This window comes from Parasteatoda tepidariorum, chromosome 1, assembly GCF_982258835.1.
Source record: "Parasteatoda tepidariorum strain Cologne lab strain chromosome 1, Ptep-v5.0, whole genome shotgun sequence".
NCBI lineage: Eukaryota > Metazoa > Arthropoda > Arachnida > Araneae > Theridiidae > Parasteatoda > Parasteatoda tepidariorum.
Window position 1 is genome coordinate 101,764,001 of NC_141755.1, and position 25,494 is coordinate 101,789,494.

Sequence of the window (25,494 nt, forward strand, 5' to 3'; positions counted from 1 at the left end):
TATATACAGATAATTTTAAGGAGGTTTAAGCAAATTGGTTTGAAAACTTTTCACTATGCATTTGTCATAGAATGTAACAAAACATGAAACTATATGTTATAAAAGACATTAAACACGCTTGAAAACACCTGCAAACATTTTTAAGAAAAAAAATCTGAAGAATAGAGAAAGACACACAATAATCTTAAAATAGTTAAAAGACATGACAGATTTTTTGCATAGCAGTTGTATAAGAAGATAGTGCATTCTTCAAAACATAATAGATTCTAAGCATGTTTTAAAAGCATTATAAAATTTTAGGATTTTGAGAAAAAGGAGACAAAAAACAATACAAGCTTAACTTTTTAAAAAAAAAGAAAAAAAAAAGAATATTATTTGGTCTCATTATAAACTGAGTACTAATGTAGTACGAATAAATGAAATTCCATTCTAACAGACTAATTTATCAATAAAAAATAAAAAAACAATTCTTTGTTAAAACTACATAAAAAAATTTACTGAAGCATAACTGTATTTAGTATGTGACCTTAGAAACTATGCAAATACATACATATTAAATAAAAAAATTCTTTAAATAATTATAAATAAAAAGATGCTCAAAAACGAAGTTTTAGTTTTACCTAGTTTTTAGGTACAATTGTATTTAAGCTTTTTATTTATAAAATATTGTGTATTATTAAAATAATGTATTTAATTTCAAACTTAAAAAAAAAAAAAAAACTTTTATAAAATTTAATTGGTGCTCCAGCATTCTTTAAAATAAAGAGCATTCTTTTCAGCAGCAGACTGACATCTGGGAAAATAAACAAGAAATGTTTTTAGTTTGAGATGCATTTTTATGTGGAAATCTGATTTCTATTCAGTATTCAACATATATTTTTTAAATCAAAATATCAACAAAAAAAGAGGTATGATTGGCATGGAATGGCTCATATGTTATCTCTTACTTACAAAACAAAACCACATTATTATAAAAAGACAATTTAACACTCAACCACACTTCAAAAATTATAATTGCACAAAATGCAATTTTTGGTACAGTAAATCAAAATCTAAAAGGAAAAAAAAATTTCTTTGCTTTAATTTAAGGATATAAATGAAAAAGTTATTTTTTGAGCACTTTATAACAGGGTGCATAGCCAGATTTTTCAACAAAAAATAAGCACCTTAAGTACTTTTTAAGCACCCATAAATTATTTTTAATCTCTTTTCAAAACAAAAAATCATAAATAGGATCTGCGAAATATTGTAGAGAAAATAGCGAAAAATCATGTATTTTTTGTAATTTAGAGAGACAATCGACACGGTAAAGAAAAAACTTCTTTTTTAAAGACAGAAAATTAAAGACTTTTAACAAACCTTGAATAAAAAAAGCACATATAAGGGCTTTTAAAAAACATAAATCAAAAATAAGCACCTTTAAGCACTTTTTAAAAATGCTACACACCCTGTATAAGTAGAGTACAGTGCCCATTATGAAGAAGGGTTCACCTTTATATTAACCTATATATTGATTTAGTGATTGGATTTTCATGTTTTCAGATGAAAATGTATTTATTCAAAGGACTAAGTAATTATTTTGTGTAAATGATATATAAAGTTAAAAAATCAAACACAAGAAAATACTTCCCTTAAACAAATATATATTTTTAATGAATTTGAATTTCACTCTTAAAATATGGAGAATAGCCGCTTCCTAAGAGTTATGATTCAAATAGTTATGATCAAGAGAGCAATTAAAAATTTGAGAACCTTAATGTCAGTTTTACCATTTTGCAATAGACCTTTAAAAAGATTGCATCTTAGATCAAGAAAATCCAATCATTAGATCAAAACCTATTAACGTCTAAGTTTTTTCATTCTGCATACTGTACATCCCTAAATAAGTCAAAAAAATATTTTAGGATAATGAAAATTAATTATGTTTAATCTTGGTATATTCACATAAAATAACTTGAGAAAAACTCGTTTAGATATGTTCTAATGAGTATTCCTCTCTCTCTCTGGAACTCTGGATTAAAATAATAAAAAAAACTAGTGCAACGCGAGTTCAATAGAAATACAGGGTTAAGATTCTTTATTTGCATCGCCACTGTACATGCGATCAATATTTTCTCTCAGGAGGTCTATATGTTCTGAAAATAAAATAAAAACATTTTAGAAATGTAAAAGTGCAATTTATTTTGTTACTTTATTCATTTCATTTGCAATAATTTAAAAACAGTAAAATAATTACTAGTAAAGTCTTGCATAGTGGTCTTAACGTTTTTTATCTTTCATCTAACAATATTTATTATATCCTAATGCTCATTCATTACGTTTATCATCACTTCTTTTATTTTAATTTTTGAAAACAAAATAGTAGTATCATGACTGTCATTAGAAAGACAGAAATGTACAAAAATTTACAAGTATTGTCATTTAAGAAGTTTATAAAGTGATATTGCAATGTGTAACGGATGAAATTGAAATGTCATGATATAAAATTTCTTACATCTTCCAGTACTACTGACAGCTTCATACTCAATTTTTTCAATTTTCCATGAAACAGCCCAATAAACTTTTTTAAAAAAAAAGCACAAAATTTGGTTAGTAGTTATTGAAGGACACTCAAACAAATTCCGCCAGCTTCGTGGATTCAATCTGCCATTCGTGTTAAACTTTTCAGGTAAGAAAACTTTTTTAATGTTTTTATAAAGTATGCCATCAATTTAATCAAGAAACCAAACCTCTTTCAAAACAGCCACAATGTTTTTCGATAGTCTCTTATTTCCATTCATTGACTAATCTACAACTATAATTAATAGTCAAAACATTTGAATTTCTAGTTGACTCTACTCACCCTTAGATAAACTCGCTATTGCACACTGCTTCTGTAAGAACTCCAAAGAAAACTCTTTGCTTAAGCCAAATGCGTACATGTTGTATGTAAACGTTCTGAAAAAAAAAAGCAATTTCAGCTTTGAAGAAGTGTTAATTACAGTGGAGCCCCAATAGAGTGAAACCTCCAGGAAAGACCACTCTTGGGAGGCCCAGAATTTTTTCCAGAGACTTTGTATTGAATAAAATCTTTAGGAGAGATCATTAAAACTTCTCCCATCAACCGGTCAAACATCTGCATCAAGTGCGGAAAGGGTCAAATAAGGAAACACGAAAAAATATCGAAATTTTCTTTAAACAAAGCAAGTTGATTAAAATGTAATCAAACAACCTCATGTGGCAGTCAGTGTGCATTAAAGACGATGCTACAGATTATTTACTTCTAGAGTAGAAAGCTAAATTAGAAAAAAAAGTTATTTTTAGACAAAACAAGCATTTTAAGCAAACCTCTTCTCATAGATTAAATCAAACAAATTTTTCTGATATAAAATTAAAAACAAACTTTAAAAAAAACAAACTTTTTTTGCGCATTATATCAGTAGGGGTCATTTTTATAGACGCTAAATTTAATTCGCAGATCTGTCCTTTCATGATGCCAACAAAAATGGCATTTCTCTATTGAGAAAATGACATTGACTAAAAATAAAATAGTTTGCTAAAGATAAATAAAAATTTTGAAGTCAACGCAGGCAACCTCTAAGAACTACCAACTTCCAACAATGACCATTTTTCTGTGGAACGGAGGGTGGTCGCTCTCGAGAGGTTTCACTGCATTACAATCTCCATCAGACTATTGGGGAAAACACATGATGTAAGAAAATGTAAAATCAAGTTTAAAAAATATGTTCAAAAATTGACTGATGAAATATAAAGAAATGTGCCAATTTCACCTTTAGATACAATTTCAACATTAATAGTTTTACTTATTCTAGGTACTGCTTTAACTCCACCACTATTCTTGGAAAGGAGCATTAAATCAGATTAGAGATATAACGAATATTCGTTTAACGAAAAATTTTTTTCTCCAAGAATTTGAATAGATTTAATAAAGAATATTCTAAAATATTAATATTTACTATACATTATAAGAAAAAGTTTTTACACATATTTGTTAAGCTACATAACTTTCACACAGCTTGCAAATTTATGTTCTGGAAGACAAGTTAAAAAGTGAAATTTGAAGAATTGAAACTACATTATTTATACTGAATCACGAGTTAGGTACTATCGATTTCTTTGTTTATATTCAGGTAAGTCAATTATTTAGTTTTTCTACACTTTTTGTTTTAAGAATTAAGAGAATTTTATCCATTTTTGCCATTCTTCTGCTTTTATTATAGAGCAGAATTTTAATGTAGTGTTTCCAATAGACCTTATTCTCTTATTATAACTTTTTTACAGTACGGTAAGATAGATCCGAGATTCTCAAAAATAGTGTTCTGCAGAACCCGAGGCTTCCTTGGAAAGTAAGTGGTTAGGTGTCTTGTGACTAATAATTAAATAGATGAGCATGGTATAACACAGGGTTGAAAATAGTTTTCTGTGTTTTTCCCTATATATATTATACACAATATATTAAGAGGAAAAACACAATCACTATGCAAATGTGTGAGATGGCTATATTAGGATAAGTAATACTAGTTTTAATTGCTGGAAAAACTTTGCATAGCTTAATTGCTGGGGAATAGTTCGACATACATAAAAAAAAAAGAAAGTAGCAAATGAAATAGCATGGTATAGCTGAACTATCTATAAATATCCCATATATTGCACTTGGAGAGGTCAACATTTTGTAAAAGAGAAATAAATAAATATTCCCCGTATTTTCCCAGTTTATAAGGATAAATTTAAAGTTCTCTGCATTTCCCAGTTATTTTAGATGATTATTTAATTTCCTGTATTTTCTCTATTCTCCCTGGGGAGTGGCAACCCTGTAACATCATGTATGAACACATTTTAATAACAACCTCATGGATAAAAAATCGAAAACATAAACACATTTATACAAATTTTCATTTAACGCAGCTGATGCCACATCTCCCCCATTAAAGATTTAGTCTTTTCAAGGTTCTCACAATATTTATAAATGATTTTGTTAAAAAAAATGTTGCTATTTGGTTGCTGATTAATGGTTATTTGTCCAAATCAATATTCATTAAATTTTAAATCAGATATTGCAAGAATCGGTGAAGTGGTGGAAGGCAAATCAATATAAACATTCCAGAAGAGATCTTGAGATTCAACCAAACAACTCTTTGTCTTCCAATGTCCTCGTTGGATACCCAGAAACCTGCTTTATTAAACCTATATGCAATGTATTTTTTGCCAACACTGTCCTGTTACAAAAATCAAATTTAGAGCAACCAAAACATTTATCTTTGCTTTAATAGCATCTTCAACTGGAATCAAGAGAAAAATTTTTTTTACCGTATTGCTTCCTGAATTTTTTTAAAAATGTTCAAAGAATTCCTAGATTCAAAGTTAGTTCGTAGTAGAGTAATTTATATTTACAATTTATAACAGTTGTTGAACAAGCGACCCAATTTTGAATTTATGACTACTAATGCTCAACTCTGTAGTCTAGTGATTTTGAACTCATTCCAGAAGACAAGGGAACTTCTGGATCAAGCATTGGGAGAAATTTGCCTTCATGAAAGACTTTTTGATGGATCTAACCTGTACTTGATCTAAATGGAGAGGAAAACCATGAAAATTTCCCATGGGAAGGGGACTCTAACCCATGACCCGTTTACCACTGAGGATATTTTACATCAGGCCTGTGGTCAGTGCATGCCGGATTCGGAATTTGTATCAACCAGCCATCACGGGAATTCGAACCCGGTTTGCCTCATTGCAAGGCGAACGCTCTATCCCCTGAGCCATCACGGCTCAGAAAAGCAAATTTAGTGAATGATCTCTTAATTCAGCAATTAAAAATTCTATACGTAGAGTTGATTAAAATTGATCATTTTTTAAACCGCCCAACTAGATTTGATACTACATATGCTGAAAATTTATAAGTTTAAAGGTACAATTTCCTAATGAATCGCCAAAAAAATTTTAAAATGCAAATTGTTAATTGAGTTAATAAAGTGACAGAATCTCTCATAAGTTTGAAATAATAAATCATGAGGGTATAAATATATCACAACATGAAATAATAAATCACAATATGTCTGAACTATGTAGGTAATGTAGAAGGTAGGTAGGTTTAGATAGAAAATCTAAATATCTCTATTTTTCAAATGTAGACTTGTAATGTAGAAGGTAGGTAGGTTTAGATAGAAAATCTAAATATCTCTATTTTTCAAATCGATGATCTTAAAAACCCCAAATGTATTCATAGAAAATGAATGTTCCAAACGCACACAAATTCTAGGAATATCAATACAAAACGCTAAAATTTAAGACAAAGTAATTTTTATAAAGAATATCAAAGCAACTAGGAAAACAGTAAGGAAATTCCCACAAATTTATAAAGACAAAAAGAATTCAAGCAAAAAATTAGAAATATTTATGCGCCTTAACAATATAGTTCTTAACAAATATGCAAAATCTAAATTCTCAACAAATCTACGGAGTATCTAACAAGGTAAACCTTCATTCTTCAATTTCATTCTGTTTTTCCAGTTTTCAAAGAAGAGGTTCTGCCTGGTAGTTTTTGAATTTACAATAATATTCCATTTTATTGAAATTAATATACTTATTCATTATTTCATTTTATACAAATAATGAATTGAATGCAATCAACATTCTATTAAAATAATCATTGATTCCAAAAAATCCTACAGTGTTTTGTACTTTTAAATATTTTTATAAATCAGTATTTCGTAACAAGTTAGAGAAACTCAGTCAAATATACATAAATTAATGATTCGAAAATTTCTATTGTATAACACTTTACAAAATAGTCAGCAACAAAGAACAATCAGAAAATAAAATTTTAAGACAAAGAGAAATTTTTCTGAAACACTTGAGTTGTATGCTTTATAATTCCACTCTTGGTGGACTTTAACTATATTTACCTATTGTTTGCAAAGACATTCTTATAATAGTAAACAAAATTTGCCATACAATTTCATAAATTGTAATAAAATTTAAATTTTTAATGCAGAAATCATTTTAGCCAGCTATCTCAAGGGTTCATACAGAGATCAGAAGAAGAAATCCAAGGAGTCCAAAATTTAAAAACTTTGCGTAAAAGATAAAAAAAAGAAAAAAAAAGTGCTTACTTAATTAAAAAGCAGTTACTATAAAGAACTTACAAAAATTTATATTTTGCATAAGATATTTTTTTCTAGCCCTTTTGAAATAAATTTTGACTGTCAAACTTCATCAAGAAAAATAGAGTTATCCCTTTTACACATAAATACATTTTCCAGTTTCAAATATTTTAATAAATCTTGTTAAAGTACAGATGTTAAAGATTAACATAAAAACCTACCAATCTTATATTTTTAAATTTGAATACATAAGAAAAATCTGAGGCATTTAATACAAAAAAAAAAACAAAAAAAAAATCACAGTAATTCATTAAGTTTGCTTGCAACATGTAAAATTAAAATTATTTGCTGTTATTTTATTCTGTTATGCAATTCAATTTTTTCTCCTTTAAAGTTTTTCTTAAACTAATAGATTTTGATAGCTAAGTCATTTAATTTTGTTTCCCTGCTTGGACAGCAAATTCATCAGCAGACTTAGTAAGTTCATCTATGCAACACAATAATCTAAGTAGTTTCAAAGGACTAATTTAGAAATCTAAGTAGTTCCAAATACTCCTTGGAGACTTTTTTTTTATTTCCAAAGAGTTTCTAAGGAGTATAAGGAGTCTGTACGAACCCTAAATCTTATTTTAAATTTAATTTTAGGAAGCTTTATTTTTTTTTGGAAAGCTGACTGTAAAAAAAGAGGTTATTTTAATTTAATATGATTTCTTTTTTACACACAATATTTATTGAGCTCTAAACCAAATTTTAGAATAAACAAATTAAAGAATTGAAAAAAAAAAATATAATTCTTACCCAAGTTGACCAAAGACAATATTCCGTTGAAAATTTTTTTCATCTATAAGATCTTCATTGCTATATTGCTTGAGATCACCTCTATAAAATGTTAAAGTTCTTTAGTAATTAGAGAAAAAAAACATTAAATAATTACAAATTCTAGAATTAATTGATAGAACCATTTTTAGAAAGATCAGCAAAAGTAATAATTGCTGGTGAAAGAACTTACGGCATTTACTGAATTGATGCTCCTCAGACAATATAAACCCTATCATCCGAAAGCTTTTTTTGTTTTTCATTCTAAAGACATTTCAAAACACTATTTATTGAAAGGTTTTTAATAACAAGCGCTTGTGAGAAATTATAAGTAACTGAAAATTCATTGAAGAAAAATTACTTTTTTCAATTTGTTTGAAATCAGTTTTTCACAAAATGCAGTAAAAACTCAACTTCTCAAAATGAAACTTCTTGAAAAACTAAATTAACCTGTATTTATGGAAGCTCGTTAAAGAAAGTAATAATACACAAACAATTTTTTATTACGGAACCTAATGTTTTCATATTCATTACTTTATTTAATCTTCATTTACTGGCTAAACTGTTTTCAATTTCATTCACTAGCTTATTTGCTATTTAGTAATTGAAATAGTAAAATTCATATACGCAGTCCTTTTGAAAAATTGTTTTTTGTTTTGTTTTTTTTTTCAAAAATAAATACGTCAAATAAATTGAAAATCAAACTTTCGTCAGCTCAATATGGCATATATATATTCTTTTGATATAAAATTTCAAATTCAGTTCTCAGTTAGATTTTTTTATACAGATTTATTTATCTGTTAATTTTAAATTTGCAACAATTTTGGAAAAGTCAATTACCAATGTCAATCGACAAATATATGAAAAGACGTATGACTGAAAATTAAACAAATAGAAATGTATTAAAATAATAATAATTTATGCAATAAAAAAATAATCAAATTTTTAATTTGACACTCAATGATATAGATACAAAGGTAAGAGTAATTAAGAGTGAACATAAAACTTATGTTTCAAATGTGGAGAAAAAAAAAAATCAAACTGAAAATTCACTGCTTGAGTACACAAATATATAAAATTCTTTCCGAACAGGTAGACATTGAAGTAAAATAATCCTAGGGAAAAAGTTCCTTTTTAGAGGCTTATTTAGAGTTTCTTGAATTAAGACCAAATGTTTATATCCTTAAAGAAAATGACAAAAAAAGAGAAAAAGACAACTAATATTTTATATTTTCCTCCTCCTATAAAAAAAAACTATTTTAACATTGAATAGATAAAAAATGAAATGGAACTGCAGGGAAACAACGTATAAGGAAGAAACATACAAATGGTGCTTTGTTGTACGCACATACATTTGAGCCACATGAGCATTTGAGGATTTTGCAAAACATTTTGTCTTGTGGCAGTAAACTTTCTTTTAAAATTCTTAATTAGTAAAAATTCTTTTAAAAATTAGAATCAATTTAAAGGAGTCACCTCGTGGGAATGCGTCGATTGGCTCTCTCACATTGAACAGCATCAAAAAAGGCTGCATTCCAGAATCGAACGGATCTCCAAATAGGCTGATCCCTCAGATAATTAAATAGATACTCTCGAGAAGGTGGTCTTCCATCTCGACATCCTAAATAATATGTCGTGTAACATACATTTTATGCACACAAATTGTTAACGTGGCAATTAAACTTCTAAATTATTAAGATGCTATTTAAGAAAAAATATATAATAGTATGATAAAATAAAATGAGTATAGGAAGTTTTTCCCTTAACTACAAAAATTAGCAGTATATATTTTTATTATTTAGTCATAATCAAATCATTACCACATAATTAAAGAGGTACAGTGCGCAAAAAAAAAAAGCAGGCCTACCAGAACAAATTTTAATCTAATGATCGGATCTTCAAGTTCTAGGAGTCAGTCTTAATGGTTAGAGGGCCTCACATCAAATATGCTAATAAATTGGTCAGACGATATCATAAGTTACGAAATCAGATACAAAAACGTACTTTCTCTGAATAAACAAAACTTTCTTTCAACGGATTCAGACTTCTGTTAACCAAAATATAGGGGGTAACCATGACAAGTGTTTAGACTATTTCTTCCATAATCCAAGATACATAAAACGTTTTATGCTTGTCAGGACTTCAGCTTCGATGCGCAAATATAGCAGAAGCCCAAGTCAGCTTTCGAGTACATCCGTGAGAGTGGTCCCAAGACAGTCAGACAAAGGCTACACAGAACATTCTTTGTAGTCTGTTAACACCAGATCTGATGGAGCTCAATTTAATGCTAGACCAGACAATGGCTCCATATGTGACAATAGGACTAATGATCATTGTGTAAAACCAGAATTATCTTAGGGTATAAACCCCATATTTTATCAATAGCATTCCTAGAGGACCAAAAAACTATATTGGTACTGCAAACACAGTATTCAAAGTGATGACCCCAGTTAAGTTTAGAGTCAAAGAGAACACCCCAAAACTGGACTTTCTCAGTGAGTTCCAACATATGATCAAGGAAATACACATCACCAATATTAAGGTGCTTTTTCCCAGTGAAAGCAACAAGACTTACCTAAGGATTAACTGATAAGCCGAATTCAGAGCACTGTCTTGCTACCTCTAGAAGTGCATCATTCATAATTACAGAGATAGTTTCTCCATATTTGTCTTTGACATTAACTCTATCATCAGCATATGCAATACAAGGAATACCATAATAAAAAAATATTTGACAAAAATCTCTCATTTTTGAAAATTAAGTTTTCTGAAATTTAACTACTAATTTATAAATTTTAAATGTTCAATCACTTTTTTGGGCAGGGGGGGCAGACTAATTGTCAGTTGATTAAATCATAAATTCTATTTCTAAATACTACAGTTCATTGAGTTTTTAACTATGAGTACTATCAACTTTTTCAATTTTTTCGCTTAGAGTGTGATAGCCAGAAATAGTAGAAAACCAAAAAACTTTTTTACTCTTTTGGTTGTGATTTGTTAATTTGACTGAATTTTTTTTTCTGAATCTGCTACATTTTTTTGTTTATAGGATAAAATATGTAGCAGATTCAGAAAGAAAAAGAAAATTTATATTTGTTTTACATGTTTTTTTTTTCTTTCCTTTTTTTTAACACTTTTCAAAAAATTTTTAACACTTATTTGATGTATTTTTCATTAAAACACTTTTTAAAAAAAAAATTCCTTATTTGGGTTCTTTGAAATCATCATTAGGGACAGAAATTTCAATACATTACAGATGTTGCAACATTAACAGTTTTATTGTTATCCTTCATCTCTAAATTTATATATTTCTGATGGTAAAAATCTAATCGTGCTTTTTTTTTATGTTTCTTATTTTCTTTGATAGCTGATTTAAAGAAAGATCCCTTTCATTTTTTATTTTATAGTTAAAATGTATTTAAAAAATTTTCAGCTGTTTAATCATTTACTTATTTTAAGTGAGTACCTAAAAAGAAACACAAAGTGTTAGTGATAACTTCATAGTTTCATTTTTCACAAAAGGAAATTTTTTTACTTATTTATTGTAACAACTTCCCTCTAAAATTTATTTTAAAGTTTATTAACTGTTTAATCATACAAGTTATTTATATTTTAGATATTTAAAATTAGTTTTGCCTTCACAATTGCTTTGTGTGATATAATTTTGAAAAATATAAGATATTTTATTGTTTTTTTAATTTGTCTTAAAGACTTTTAGCTGTTTAATTATTCGAATTATTATAATTAGAACTAACAGATGTGATGCATTTAAGATCATATTATATATTGCAATTTTATGAGACATAAGGTTGCTTTTTAATTGTTTATTGAATTTTTAATACTTATTTGAATTCTTATTAAATGTATGATCATTTGATTAATATGACTAATTTAAAATATTGTAGGTTTATTTTAAATTAGTCATAAAAGACTCAATGTATTTTCAATTAATCTATGTAGTACAATTTTGCTAAATTATTTTGAAAGGTGAAACCCATTATAGCAGATTTAAAGTAAGGTGATGTAAATTTAATTATTCTATATTTCATAGTTATTTAAATGATTTCTACTGTTCAATAATAAATTTTATTTCTAACAGATATAATAATTTCAAAATGGTCAATATAGTAAAACTTTGAGAAGCGTGCGAAACATCCCAAAATTTCGAACGTTTTAAAGGGAAAAAGATTTTGATCAAAATTTGATGATTTATAAAAAGCTGAAAAATGTTTGTTCTTGGACAGTTACAATGCAGTTTAAGATCAAATGATTTTTTGTATTATGACAAAATTAGATTAAATTAAAATGAAACAAAACAAGTAAAAAATGAAATTAAAAAAAAAGAATGAAATGAAACACAGTCAATTTTAAAACCTGAAAATGCACTTACTTTCATAATAAAATGTGAAACACATATTCATCAATGATTTTGCAGGTGAAAAGTCATCAGCTTCTGAACATTCAAACAAAACTATAGCAAAATACTGAACCAAGCTAAAAAATGTTGATTCTTTTACTAATTTGTTGTGGACTCTCTAAAATAGAGGGGAAAAAAAACCATCAATGAAATTTGCTACGGCATCAATATTAACAGCAATAAAAACAAACAAAAATGAGAACATACTTGACTATTTACACAGCGTGAAAACCAGAGCCTACCGATTTCACACTGACATAACTCTCCAAACTTTGCTTTTTCTTCAAAGGTAATGGAAGAACTAAAAATGAAAAAGCAAAAAAACAGTTTTCAAATTTTAGACATTTATTAATCAAATTTATGATATTGAAATAAAGTTTGTAAGTGTGCTTCTCTTTTAACTAAAAAAAAAATTAGCTAGAGTCCTGAAACATGGACAGTTAATACATAAGGGTGATTTCATTCCCTAAATCCTATTAATCATTTAAAATTTTAATTTTTTTAAGGAGGTGACAAAAAATTCCTTTTTCTCATATACATTAGCATTATTGCAATTTAATCAAAGAAGACAAGTTTTACTAGGAGTTCACTACACGTTCTTTAGTAATTTATTTATCTTTGATTTCTAATGCCAGAATATGCAGAATTAAAATTAACATGGATGGCATATTGGAGACACTTCATTAAATTAGTATAATCTACTTACGTTTATGAAAATTTCTACAATATGAGACACAATCTGGAACAAACTAACATGAAATGTAAAAAGACATTTAAATTATTAGAATTACAAAGCGTTTCTCCATGTTTTTGATATAAGTTAGAAATAGGTGGAATAAACTTCATTAATTTCAGACAATTCCTTCATGGTGTAATTTTTGTAAACATTAGTTTATTTGACAATTTTGGAACATATTTAAATTAATGTTAAGCCAACAGTCATTGAAATATAAAAATTAATCTAGTATACCAATTCATCATGAAAATTGTACACTTGTAGATAGTGGTTATGATGTACTGCCATATGATGATCACTATATAAGTATCACTATTTTAGATACTAAACTCTTTTATCAGTCAACTTTTGCCAAAAAATTAATTGCTTTCTTCAAACTTGAAGAATTTTAAACTGGTATTTTTTTAAAAAAAAAAAACAAATAAAATGATGAGGGAAAAATGATATTTTTTAACAGAACACATTATACAAAGGTTCATTTAAAAATAAATAAATGGCAATGTTTGTAGAATAAAATAAATAAATGAATATTTTAATTAAAGAAATTTACAGATAGCTAAAATTTAAAATAAAACAAACACATTATATCTCAAAATAAGCTTTACTTAAATGATAAATTCAGGACATTTATATCTAGAGAATTATTAATATTTTACTAATGTTAAATCGTTAACGGCTTTTTAAGCTACAAAAAATTGAAAATAAAGTAAAAAGAAAAAAAACAGTAAAATTTTTTCTTTAAAATCTGAATTTGTAAAAAAAATCCCCTCTCACAATCATATTTTGTTAAAATATAAAATAAGGTTTTCTTTTAAGAAAAATAAAAGAAAGAATATGACCTTAAAAGCAAACTATCTTTTAAAATTTTGAGATTTTTTTAATATTAATATAATATCCTTTGAAATTTTAGCTGAAGTCATTATCGAATTTTTTTTATTCTCAAATGAGGATAGAAAAATTATGAGCATTTCTTTCCCCTCTGATGCTTGAGAAAGGCATGTTTAGAATATAATTCTGCAAAATAAATATTATTCCTAAAATAAATATTTTTTTTTAAATATCTGCAGTAAAGAAAACTAAAACATTTTACTTCTCAAAGGAAAAATCTTTATGCAAGAACTCTAACGTTCAGTAGAACTCAATGTCGCCTTGATTTTGCCACTAAGATATTTAAAATTGATTTAATTCTAATTAGTAATAAAATTATAATAAATATTATAGTAATTAGACTGGGTGGGAAGTAAACTGTGTGCTGAAAAAAATATTTCCAGTTAAACTTTCAATTGTAATTAATCATTCACTAAGCAAATTTACATATCTGCAAGGCTAAGTTTGAAATGGATTTTCTCAGTAATCCTCTATAGCTTAATACTGAAAACAGCTTTGCATACCTCCAAAGGTCTTAGTAGAGGAAAAGAATTGACCATCAATCTGTGCTAATTAACAATGTTGAAGGACATGTTAATTGTTTGCCAGTTCAGCAAGAGGGATAATTGCCGTTCTGAATGCAAATATTAAAATAATAAATTTTGTTCTTGCTATAGAACCTCTAGAGTGGTATAGAACCTCTAGAACCTTCATAGTCATAAAATCCCACATTACAAAGATTCCATTGTTTAAATAACAATAGAAATCAGTGAATTTATAACATTGTCTGTGTGTATGTATACATATATATATTAGGTTTTAAAGCACGTTTATATAAATTGGAAATCTAATGTATTTTTCCAAATTCTATGTTTAATGTTACTTCCAAAGGATCTGTTCTTATAGAGATATCATGACAAACTTATTTTCTTTTCTTTTAAACAATTTGATTCCTTTATGACTGAATATAGTTTAGCTACTCAAACAGTTATATATTCAATTTTTTACAAACATGTATAAAAATGTAGCTCGATTTATCATGCATGCTTTGTTTATCTATAAAAAAATATGTCTGACAAAACCAGAAAATTGTCAATCTTTTCAAATCAGAGTTGGGAAAATTTAGGACAAAATATATTAATCCACGGTTTTAACCGTCCAGTCCAAAACTGTCTTTAACAGTCGAAAACCCATTAATTCAAATTATATCACAATTTAAAAAAAAATATTGTGAAAAATAAAAGGTCAATTTTTGGAACAAGAAACAGGATGACAACAAGTTTCTGTTCCATTAAAAAAGTTCATCATTAGTTTTAATATTGCATTAATTATCCACATGCAAAAACATAATTTATCAGTATTAAAAGCATATTTATTCATACTTAAAGGATAAGGTATATACTTTAGTTGTACGTTGAATTGTGGAGCTTCAAAAGTTATAAATCTTTTCCTATTACATTATTTACCTTTAATAAGTTAAAACAAATTGTATAAAAAGTATCATCAAATATTTATTAAAAAAATTTAATTATTATACGTACAATAGTTACACATATAGAATTTTTACCTTTTACCAATGTTCAAGGTTTTGGACATTTTAGGACAATTTTAGTCAGTTTAGGGACACTTTTAGTCAGTTAAGGACAGTATATGACAGTAAAACCCACGTCTCCTGTCCAAAACCCCAACATTTTTTCAAATGGAGTGTTGTTGTTTTTTTTTTTGTATAGAATACCACTGGTTCAGACCTAGCCAACCCTGATACTAAAAGATTCCATTGTAATTTCAATATTTTACAGAATCCATTTCTAAAAATTTCTTACACAGCATTTACTCTAGAGTGATAAAGGTTGTATTACCCGTTAGAGAAAATTTTTCTCACAAACATCTTCATAAACTCCAGTGTCAGATCATCTGTTTGGCTGTCATTGCTGGATGCCCATGATTGAAGAGAAGTTCCAGATGCAGATTTTCCAAAATTTTCTGTTAAAGACTCTGCATCCGAAGAGTCAGTACTCTGTTCACAGGGATCGGATTCGCTACCGATGCCGATCGACTCCGGGCGGCGGAATACGTACAGGGGATCGTTCCTAGACGATTTGTAATCCGCATTAGCGGACGAGTTGCTGCAATTACCGAGACTCTGCCCACTGTCGACGGTGTCCAAAGATTCTTGAGAGTAATCCTTCCAAGACTTTTGCTTTAAATCAAAAGAGTTTACTTCAGGCTGCCCATACACAGAACGGTCTTTGTGTCCTTTTCTTTTAGTGTATCTATGTCGGGAAACACGCTCTGTTTTTGTGAAGCTGACACGTTGTACATCTGTTTGTGAGCTACTGTTAGAAACATTATCTACAGTTGAATGCTTGCACGAATTATCACTTTTGGAAGAGGTGTCCGAGTCGTCCAAATTCAAGCTCAGTGCAGCTTCTATTTTGGAGGACAAGTCGGATAAAAGGCCTTGGTTTGAGCCAATAACTGAGCTCAGAAAGTTTTGACATTTTTCACTTTTCCACTGCTTGTCATCGTTTGCTGTGGTAAATAATTTTTTATGATTAAAAGTGTTGTGAGAGCTGAAGACGGATGAGAAAAATGATTGCGGCCTTTTGTCAGTATCAGGAATACTTCTGTTCTCAGTGGAATGTCCAGGCAAACTCTCAGAAGACATAATTAACTAAATGAAAAAAAAAGAGGAGGATAAGTAATTACTTTTGAAAGAATAATAAAGGATATTCATAACTAAAGAAATCTCAAACATTATAGTTTTTCTAAATACTACCTCTATGAGTCTCACAGAGATATTTTTATGACAAACTGAGGATAGAATGGCAATTTATTTTATTGAAACATACCAACAGGAATCTCTGAAATTTATTTCATAAATTTTAATGGTAGAGGCACCACAAAAATGCAAAATTCGAAAAATAAACATAACAAACTAAATAAATGGTTCACTTTGAAACCTAAATCTATGCAAGAACACTAAGTCTGCTAAGAACTAAAACTACAAAAAAACTACTTCTAACAACTTACTGAAATTTGTCACCAGCGCAGAAATTTTTTTACTATTACTAAAACAGAAAAAATCTGGCTCTTGAAAGAAAGTTTGTCTTTTTTGAATTCCCCAGGAGGAAAAAAAAAAAGATTAATTTTAAGACTTTTTCTGACCAATGCAAACACAATTTAAAAGTATATACACATGATTTAAAATCACACATGGCGGTTATCATGTTGTGCTTGTTTTGAAGGGGGTTATTTATTTGATATGTTCGTTATAAAATAGAAATCACTGATACTTCAAAGCAGGCTGTAGAAGTCACGATTTTTTGAAGCTATGATATGTACAGTCCGCAAAAAAAAAAACGAATCACCCTGAATAACTTTCGTTCTAATGATCGGATTTTCACGAACTAAGTGTCAATCTTAATGGTTCCTGGGGGTGACCTCATATATGCTAATTAATTAGTGCTAACTATTAATTAAGTTACGAAATCAGACACAAAAACGTACTTTCTCTGAATAAACATGCACTTTTTTTTACATATTTGGATTTCTTATCTTCAAAATATAGGGGGTAGCCGCAATCTGGGAAATGTGGTCCCCATAGTTTGGTCAGGAGAGCGATTCAAAGTTCGTACCCCTTAATGTTAATTTCGCTTTTTGCGTTTTCAGTCATATTTTCAAAACTAATGAAGCAATTCAAAAAAAATTGCACCCACTCATAAAACTCATTTACCCAAAGATAATTTCATGCAAAAAATAATTTTTAATAATTATTTATTATTTTTTATTATTTAATTAAAGTGAGGATGAAAAATTATTGAATTATAAGGTATGAATTTTTTTATACCATATTAATCTACATATTTTTCAATTGAAAAATCTAAAGTTTCAACTGTTTTTATTTATTAGAAGCTGAGAAAAATAAAAATTAATTATTTTTAAAAAAATAATTTGGCGACAATAAAGAAATAACTAATTGGGGCGATTAATATTAAAATGTGATAAACTTGGGAGGAACTTGACTTCGCGCGCGTAGCGTAAAATTTCATTCATATTTTTTTCGCTAATAATCGTTTGCTAATCTTTTTATTTTTATTTCTTTCACACTATAAAATACGATGTTTCTTTTTTAGTCATTTAATAATTTATTTGCAATTTAGTAAAGAATTTTGAATAAAAAACACTTTATTCAACAAATGTCTAGTTTTAAAAAAGCGTGCTTCTGATAGAATACACCAGATTGTGCTTATTTAATGTGATTATTTTTTTTTTTTCAATAACTGATACAATTTCAATAATATACATACGTATGCATAGATTTGGAATAATATATTTATCAATTTCTTGAATATATATTTTATAAATATTAATAAAAATACGTAGTCAACATTTTCAAACATCTCTCACAACATCGCAAATTTCTCAACATCTTATAGGGTAAACTAAACAATGAAGGAACACTTAAGCTTAGCTTGCCTTTAAAAAAAATTCATAAAAATTTCAAAATTTGTAATTTTAGCTAAATGATGGTTTCGACATATTTGTTATTAAATGCAAATTATGTAAAAAAAGTTAGATAACTTACATAATATTGTTTTAAGCTTTTGGTGGTTTAAATAATAAGTAGTAAGATGACCAAGTGAAGGAACAGTTCTTACCAGTGAATAAACACTAAATTTTCCAGAGAATGAGCACTTAATTTTGATAATGTTTGATGCTCGTTAGGAATCCATAGGCCACACAAATGTCTAAAAACAAGATTTTTCTTGGAATTACGACATATAACCATAGTTAATGTGGAAAATTTTACTTTTTTTTCAGTCATGGAATGGAAAGTAAAATATGTTTGAATACACAATTTTAAAAAAATGTTTTTCATTTTTTTCTCACAGTTTAATAGTCCGTTCTAAATTATGAATGTTTATCATTGTGTAATCTGATGATGTTTTTATTATTATTATAATTCGATCATCTTTTTGTGTAATCTTTTCCTCATATTTTTCAAGCTTTTTTTTAAAATCTTTTTAAGTATTTTTTTTCTCTTCGTCATGAGTAATTTATTTCTTTTTCTTTTGATTTAACCTTCCTCTTTTTTCCAAATTTTTGGCCAATGTAAATGTATCTTCGAAATTTCTTTTGATTTTCCAGTTCCATTTCCAGAATTCCTCACTGGATAATAAATGAGAAAAAGGAGTTTCGAAGTTTGAGTAAAACCCATCTCTCATTGACTTATATCTAGTAGTTACTTATGAAACCAATCGTTTTTGCAACTAACAATGCCTCAAGAGGACTTATCTCAAAATCGGTTTTCAAGATACTTTCATTATTAATGTTAGTTGTCTCAGCTTCAGAGCCAAAATTTGATTATACAATTGTTCTTTTTGAAATAAATTCTTCAATATTGGGAAAAGCGCAGGCTATTAATTATTTGGGAGATTAAACTTTTCTGTCAATGTTCCTTTAAAAATTTGCAACATAACTTGTGAGATTTCCTTCTCAAGCTTCTGAAGAAATAGCGCATCGTTACTCTCGAAGCATGTGTTTTGTTGATAAGTTGTCTTGCTCATTAACTCTTGGTGTCTGTTTTGCATGCATTTGTTACAGTCAACGTTTTCTACATCGAATGAAAAAATATCGCATTTCATAAAAGCATTTTAACTTCATCAGTTGATGCCTAAAATCTTAATTAAAAATGGATGTAAAATTTTGTAGACATATTGTTTTACAATTCTTTTGTTTTCAAGATCTAACGAGATTTCCAAGAATTACGTAGAAAACTAAACCAGAAAATTTGTTTTGAGGAACAAAACTTGCTCAGTTTCAAATTGATATGAGATTTATACCTATCCAGAAGAAGCAAAATTAGGAATTTGATTGCATTTTTAATTAGCCATGGGTAGAAACATTTGCAATATATTTGTAAAATGTTGCTGCGGTCATCGTTTCATTTCATGAATAGCTTTTTCCAATGAAATATGTAGCAGGGACTGATTCTGTTATATCTCTACGAATTCTTCTGTAAGGAAAAACTACCAATGGAGGTACTTTTTCTTTCCTAGGTACTTTAGAATATAAATCCTTATAATTTTTAAGGCCGCAGATTTTTCCCGTTTAAGGGCAGTATCCAACTCTTGTTTCATTCGCATTGTAAATGCAATCACTTTATAAAAGGATGCCAGGGCTACTTCCCTCCTAAAGATTCTCTGAAGTTCTTAAAACCAGTATTTCGAATATTATTCTCTAAGGGAAGTTTTGCCTTTTGAAATTATCTTCGCATTACACTGAGTTATCGGTGGATGTCACCTTAAAAAAACTTCACCCATTTTTCACCTAGATAATTGTCTTTAAATGGATTTTTCCTACCAGTTTTCGTTAGGACATTGAAGACGGCAATAGGATCATAATTTAGCTAATTATTGGCACAAAATCCTGCAAAGATTCCATTCAAGCTTTTATTATTATATTTAGTTGTTATATTTAGTTAATAAACATAGTTTATTAAGGAGTCTAAGGTATGATGTAATAACTAATCACTACATTTATAAAGATAAATAATAAATTTATTATTATTATAATTCTTTAAATAAATTTAGCAATTAAATTTGCATATTTAAATGAAATAGTTATAGGAACTATTCATACAACATTTAACTGAATTTTAGGAGTCCTCTATGTCGCTGAACTACTAATTATCCAAGTAAAATCATATTTCACACATACTATTCATTCACTGGGAAATCTATTCTCAGTGAAGGAACATGCCTGTTCCTTCACTGGTTAGAAGTTGTTTTTTTTTTATTTTTAACATAATTTTGATTTATAATATGACAAAAGGTACAAGAAAATTAAATTTTTTCTTTTATTTTCATTAACTTGAAAAAATCCCAGTAAAGGAACACTTGTTTATACATTGGTTTTTCATCGTTCTGCAATCCAGTTAATAAACACCCCATAATCTCAGTACTTGCTTTATGTTATGATGCTTAAAATAAATAAAACGTAACTTCAATGACCATATTTTGAATTCTTTTTTTCACAATGAAAAGAAAAAGCATTATTATATGCAATTAATTGTAGTTTAAACGGATAACAACAAACACTGACCTTATAATTTTGTCAAAGAAACAAGGCGTTGAACAGATACTAACAAATTCAAAACTTTTTCCAGAGAAGACTCAAAGACCAGATAACTAAATGCATTGTTAAAGGACTTCCAATTGTTAGGCAGTAAGCTACTCTTACCAATCAATCTAAATTGAAACGTTTAAAATCTTATTTCTAAGAAATATCTATGAAATGCTCCTTCATTTGTTGGTTTACCCTATATCATCCTAATCTTAAAAGAAATTTCCGGAAGTGTATCGCAGAACTATTTTACCAACTATTTAATAAAATTTTAACATTTTAAAATTCTTATTCTTTTCCATTTTACGTTTATTATTTCTTCATTAATATACTAATAATTTTTTTAGAACTTTAATTTAGATTTTCTTTAATTTAGGTTTCCTTTTCAAATTATAGTCAAGTTTTTTTTAAAGAATTATTGTCTGCTAGCTAAGAATAAAACCTTGTTAAGAAATTAAAAACATTCAGCTGTTTAAAATTATTTAATGCAAAACAGCTGATTATTTACTTAGCATACTATTTTTTTGAAAAAAGAATATAAATTATTGATTGTCTTTTTTTTTGTTTCTTGTGACTTCAACTTAGATTATCAAAAATAGTGTTGATGTTTTATAAGTCACTACAAAGAGGATAAAGATACCGAACATAAAAAGCTGTGGAATACGTAGCCAATTTTTTTAGTGTCTTAAAATATCTCAGTATCTTAAATGTCGTCCTACTATCTTAGTTGTGAAATTAAATTTTTAATTATCTGACCACGTGTGATTCACTTATTATTTCATTATATCTTTTACTCTTTATGATACCAAGTAGATTTTTTTTTCTGATAATATACTAAACTATTTAGTTTAATTTTTTACTTTAGCATGATTTCCAAGATATTATTGTAGTATAATTTGTTATCAGGAAAATGCCTTATTTTGTTAATCAGGAAATGCTAAAAATTGAAATTTGTAAGGATTCCGAAGCAGAGCACACAATACACAATTTCCGATCTTATTTTAATAAAAAAAAAAAATTTAAAATACGTGGCAAGTTGGCTAACATACTTTTTACAGAAACTGTGAAAACTAATTTTTCCTATATTTCGTCAAAAGAGGATAAGAATGATATTGCTCCAAGGGACCTACTCAATAATTTCGCTATTTCCAGATTGAAATCTGTTTGATCGAAACATATTATTCCTTGAAAATTACACGAGGGAAAAATTAACTTTTATTATTTATCTAAGCTTATTCCATTTATTTAATGATAGCGGTATTAAGGTTAAGGATATGCGTCGGAAGCTCCGTTTATTATTATACTATAAATGCATTAAATCATGTAGCTTGAATAATTTATTTTAAGTAAATTATTTCATAATTTTAAGCAAATAAGGGTGCAAAAATAAACTCGATCGAAATACTCCGAAAGTATACCCTGAAATATATGTAGAATAAACTTTGGAATCGATATATAAAAAATACCTTTTCAAACAACTTCGAGTAGGACGGAAACGCTAACTTGTTTAAAAAAGTTGTCCTTGTTACTATTTAATTTCGATTCCTGGTACTAGGGGACATTCCATTTTCACATTCGACTTTTGAAATTTCAATTGTAAACGGAATTTTTTTATGACCTTAAACTAAAATGTTAAGGCTTGCAGCAAAAAAAAAATTTTTTTTTTACTGCATTAATATTTTTACAAAGTAGTGAATTATTATTTTTTCAATCTAAGAACCTGTGCCTATAACATATGTAAAAGTTATTTTAATATCGAGTGAAATAATTTAATATGTTGTGTAACTAAATGGATAATCCCAAGAAACTGAATCGAAAATATAAAAACTTCATTGATTTAAAAAAAATAATAGATGATAATAAAAATAGACATGTTTTGAGCGTCCAATAATAAAAGTCACAAGTTATCCAAGCCTGACAAGTCTTGAGAATTGGCGATTATATTTGAAAACTCGAAACATGTCGACTTTTACTTCCCTCTTCATATGTTTTGAAGCCAGTTGAGTTTTTATCGTCAATTATACTGTTTTACATTTGGGTCTTGATCATTATTTTGATAAGGATTTTACACTAGTTAAAGTAAACATATGCATTTTAATATTTTATCAGGATTCATATGGTCTTTAAAAATGTAAGAACATCAATATTGTAAAAGTTATATTTAACTTAAAAATTAACATTTTGACACCAGATATTTTGAGTTAATGAAATTAAATATTTTATCTCTTAAGTTTTTGTGCCCCCATTTCAGTATCTTAATGATCTTACGAGCTCTGTTTAAAAAGAGATCATCAGATATATATAAGAAAGCAAAAATAACCATAGTTGCAGTATTTGGTGGTAAATGTAGCTTATCGTAATTGAAGAATATGCTGTGCGACATTTTATGGTGAATTGGCGAACGTATAAGTTTCAGAATGTATCGAAACATGAGGATGCTATTTGCTAATCATCTTTATCCAAAGGAAACGATGTAACCTAAATATCTAGTAGAATGAAAAGATTTTTTAAGCAATGAATCCTACAATTTGCAACATATTATTTCAATATCTTATTCTTAAACATAACATATTTCAATCTTTTTAAAATGCCACTAAACATTCAGCAATTCCTTGAGTTATAGAAAAAAGAAATATCGTAAATTATAGAAAGCCTTGTGAATGTGCATTAGAATTATTATACAATCTACATTTTATTTTTCAAGCACTTTTTTTTCCTTCAAACTTTCTTGCCTAGAAGACTCGATTAAAACTGTAAAAATGATTATCCCTAAAATTTTGTATATAGCTATAATAAGTTATGCTCATCTTATTTTAGTATAAAATCCTCGAATAAATATAGTAAAAACAGTGTAATCTAAATAATATCAGATAAAAAGTTCATGTATTTAAATTCTAAAAACTATCATAAATAATTTATAAATCGATTCAAATTTACTTTTCAAAGGAGATTAAAATAATATTTTTTTTGCTTTTTGGACAGAAATCCCCTAAAAAAATTGTTTATGGCCTGGAAACTTCGAGATATTTTCTATTAACAATAAATTAAGCCCCTCCGAGCAATCACTGAACATTATTTCAATTTTTTTACTATCAGAGTTTAGTTGCGCAGCAACCTAGTAAAATTAAGCACTCCTCTTTTGAATTAGTCAATGGGTTATCTTAAAATATTTATTTGCGCAGGCGACTTTTTTTGGCGGTTTTCTGGACTATCGCCAAATATATAAACCTTTATTGCGGCCCAATTTACCACCCAATTTTTTTAAAATTTTGTCTACCCCCCCTAATTCAAGGGTCTAGATTCCAAATATGTAAAAAAAATTATATGTTTATTCAGAGAAAGTACGTTTTTGTGTCTGATTTCGTAACTTAATTAATAGTTAGCACTAATTAATTAACATATTTGAGGTCACCCCCAGGAACCATTAAGATTGACACTTAGTTCGTGAAAATCCGATCATTAGAACGAAAGTTATTCAGGGTGATTCGTTTTTTTTTTTGCGGACTGTACAGATATATGAAATAGCTATTCAAAAATTTTAATATATGCATAAAGAAATTCTCCGTAATCACAAAGACTTGATTTAATATTTTTCTACTTAACTTAATTTTATTTAAATTTGATTAGGAAACATTTTGACATCCTATATACAGTCCAGATCTTTCCCCTTGTGACTTACCTATTTTTTAAGACCTGAAGAAAGACATTTCAGGAGATCACTTTCATTCAAAAGAAGAGTCAGGTGGATCTATAAGCAACAGATCTTCAGATACAAGATTTATTGTCTTGTCTCCTAGTAGTTTAAATGTATAAAGATTATTTTGAAAGAGACTTTTTAAGACTATTTTTGAATAAAGCAAATTCTTCCGTCACTTTTTAAAGGGTGTTCAATTTTAGTTTAAAAAAAATGTGGTCAAATGTGCTCTAAAAGTGTTCAATTTTAGTTTAAAAAAATTTTCATTTACATAAGTTTAAAAAGATTTATAGCATAAACTAAAACTGGCAACATGGAAAAGCAAGTAGAAAACCACTGTCTCCAGTGTAAACAATTTTTAAACATTTATCAGAGTTATGGTGAACACTGGCAAGGTTTTACATTAAATTCTTAAAACAGCAGAATAAGTCATATTATATTTACAAGATGTTTCAGCCCATCGTGTTTGAATCAACATCTTCTGCAACATATGGAATAAATCTTGTTCAGCAGACCAGGATTAATTTCTCTTCATGTTCTGTAAAAAGTAGAAAGACAAAATTATAATGCTAGTTTAGGACAAAAGCAATAGTTTACAATTTTTAAATATTTTAATTTCTACAGCATACCCATTTGGGAGCATAAACAGGGAAGTAATCCAATATCTTTGTCTTAAAAGTGGTTGGGATTTTATAACAGAAAAAGGCAAATATAAGTATAATTAAAAATATTT

General features: G+C 27.8%; 1 protein-coding gene across 2 annotated transcripts in view; it reads right to left on the minus strand.

Annotated features, from left to right (window-relative positions):
• Positions 1-1,221: 1,221 nt before the first annotated feature.
• LOC107439583 (uncharacterized) overlaps positions 1,222-25,494 on the minus strand; it is a 28,219-nt gene continuing 3,946 nt past the window's right edge. Inside the window, exons 3-10 of one of the 2 annotated variants that reach the window (XM_087149723.1) lie at positions 25,206-25,299; positions 15,799-16,613; positions 12,544-12,637; positions 12,310-12,454; positions 9,396-9,540; positions 7,902-7,982; positions 2,843-2,937; positions 1,222-2,135 (exon numbers count right to left, since the gene is read on the minus strand). In XM_087149723.1, the coding sequence (XP_087005849.1) occupies positions 2,068-2,135; positions 2,843-2,937; positions 7,902-7,982; positions 9,396-9,540; positions 12,310-12,454; positions 12,544-12,637; positions 15,799-16,607 (1,437 nt within the window). In that variant the 5' untranslated portion in view covers positions 16,608-16,613; positions 25,206-25,299 and the 3' untranslated portion in view covers positions 1,222-2,067. The remainder of the gene's footprint in view (positions 2,136-2,842; positions 2,938-7,901; positions 7,983-9,395; positions 9,541-12,309; positions 12,455-12,543; positions 12,638-15,798; positions 16,614-25,205; positions 25,300-25,494) is intronic. The other variant, XM_043049948.3, reaches the window with a different exon arrangement.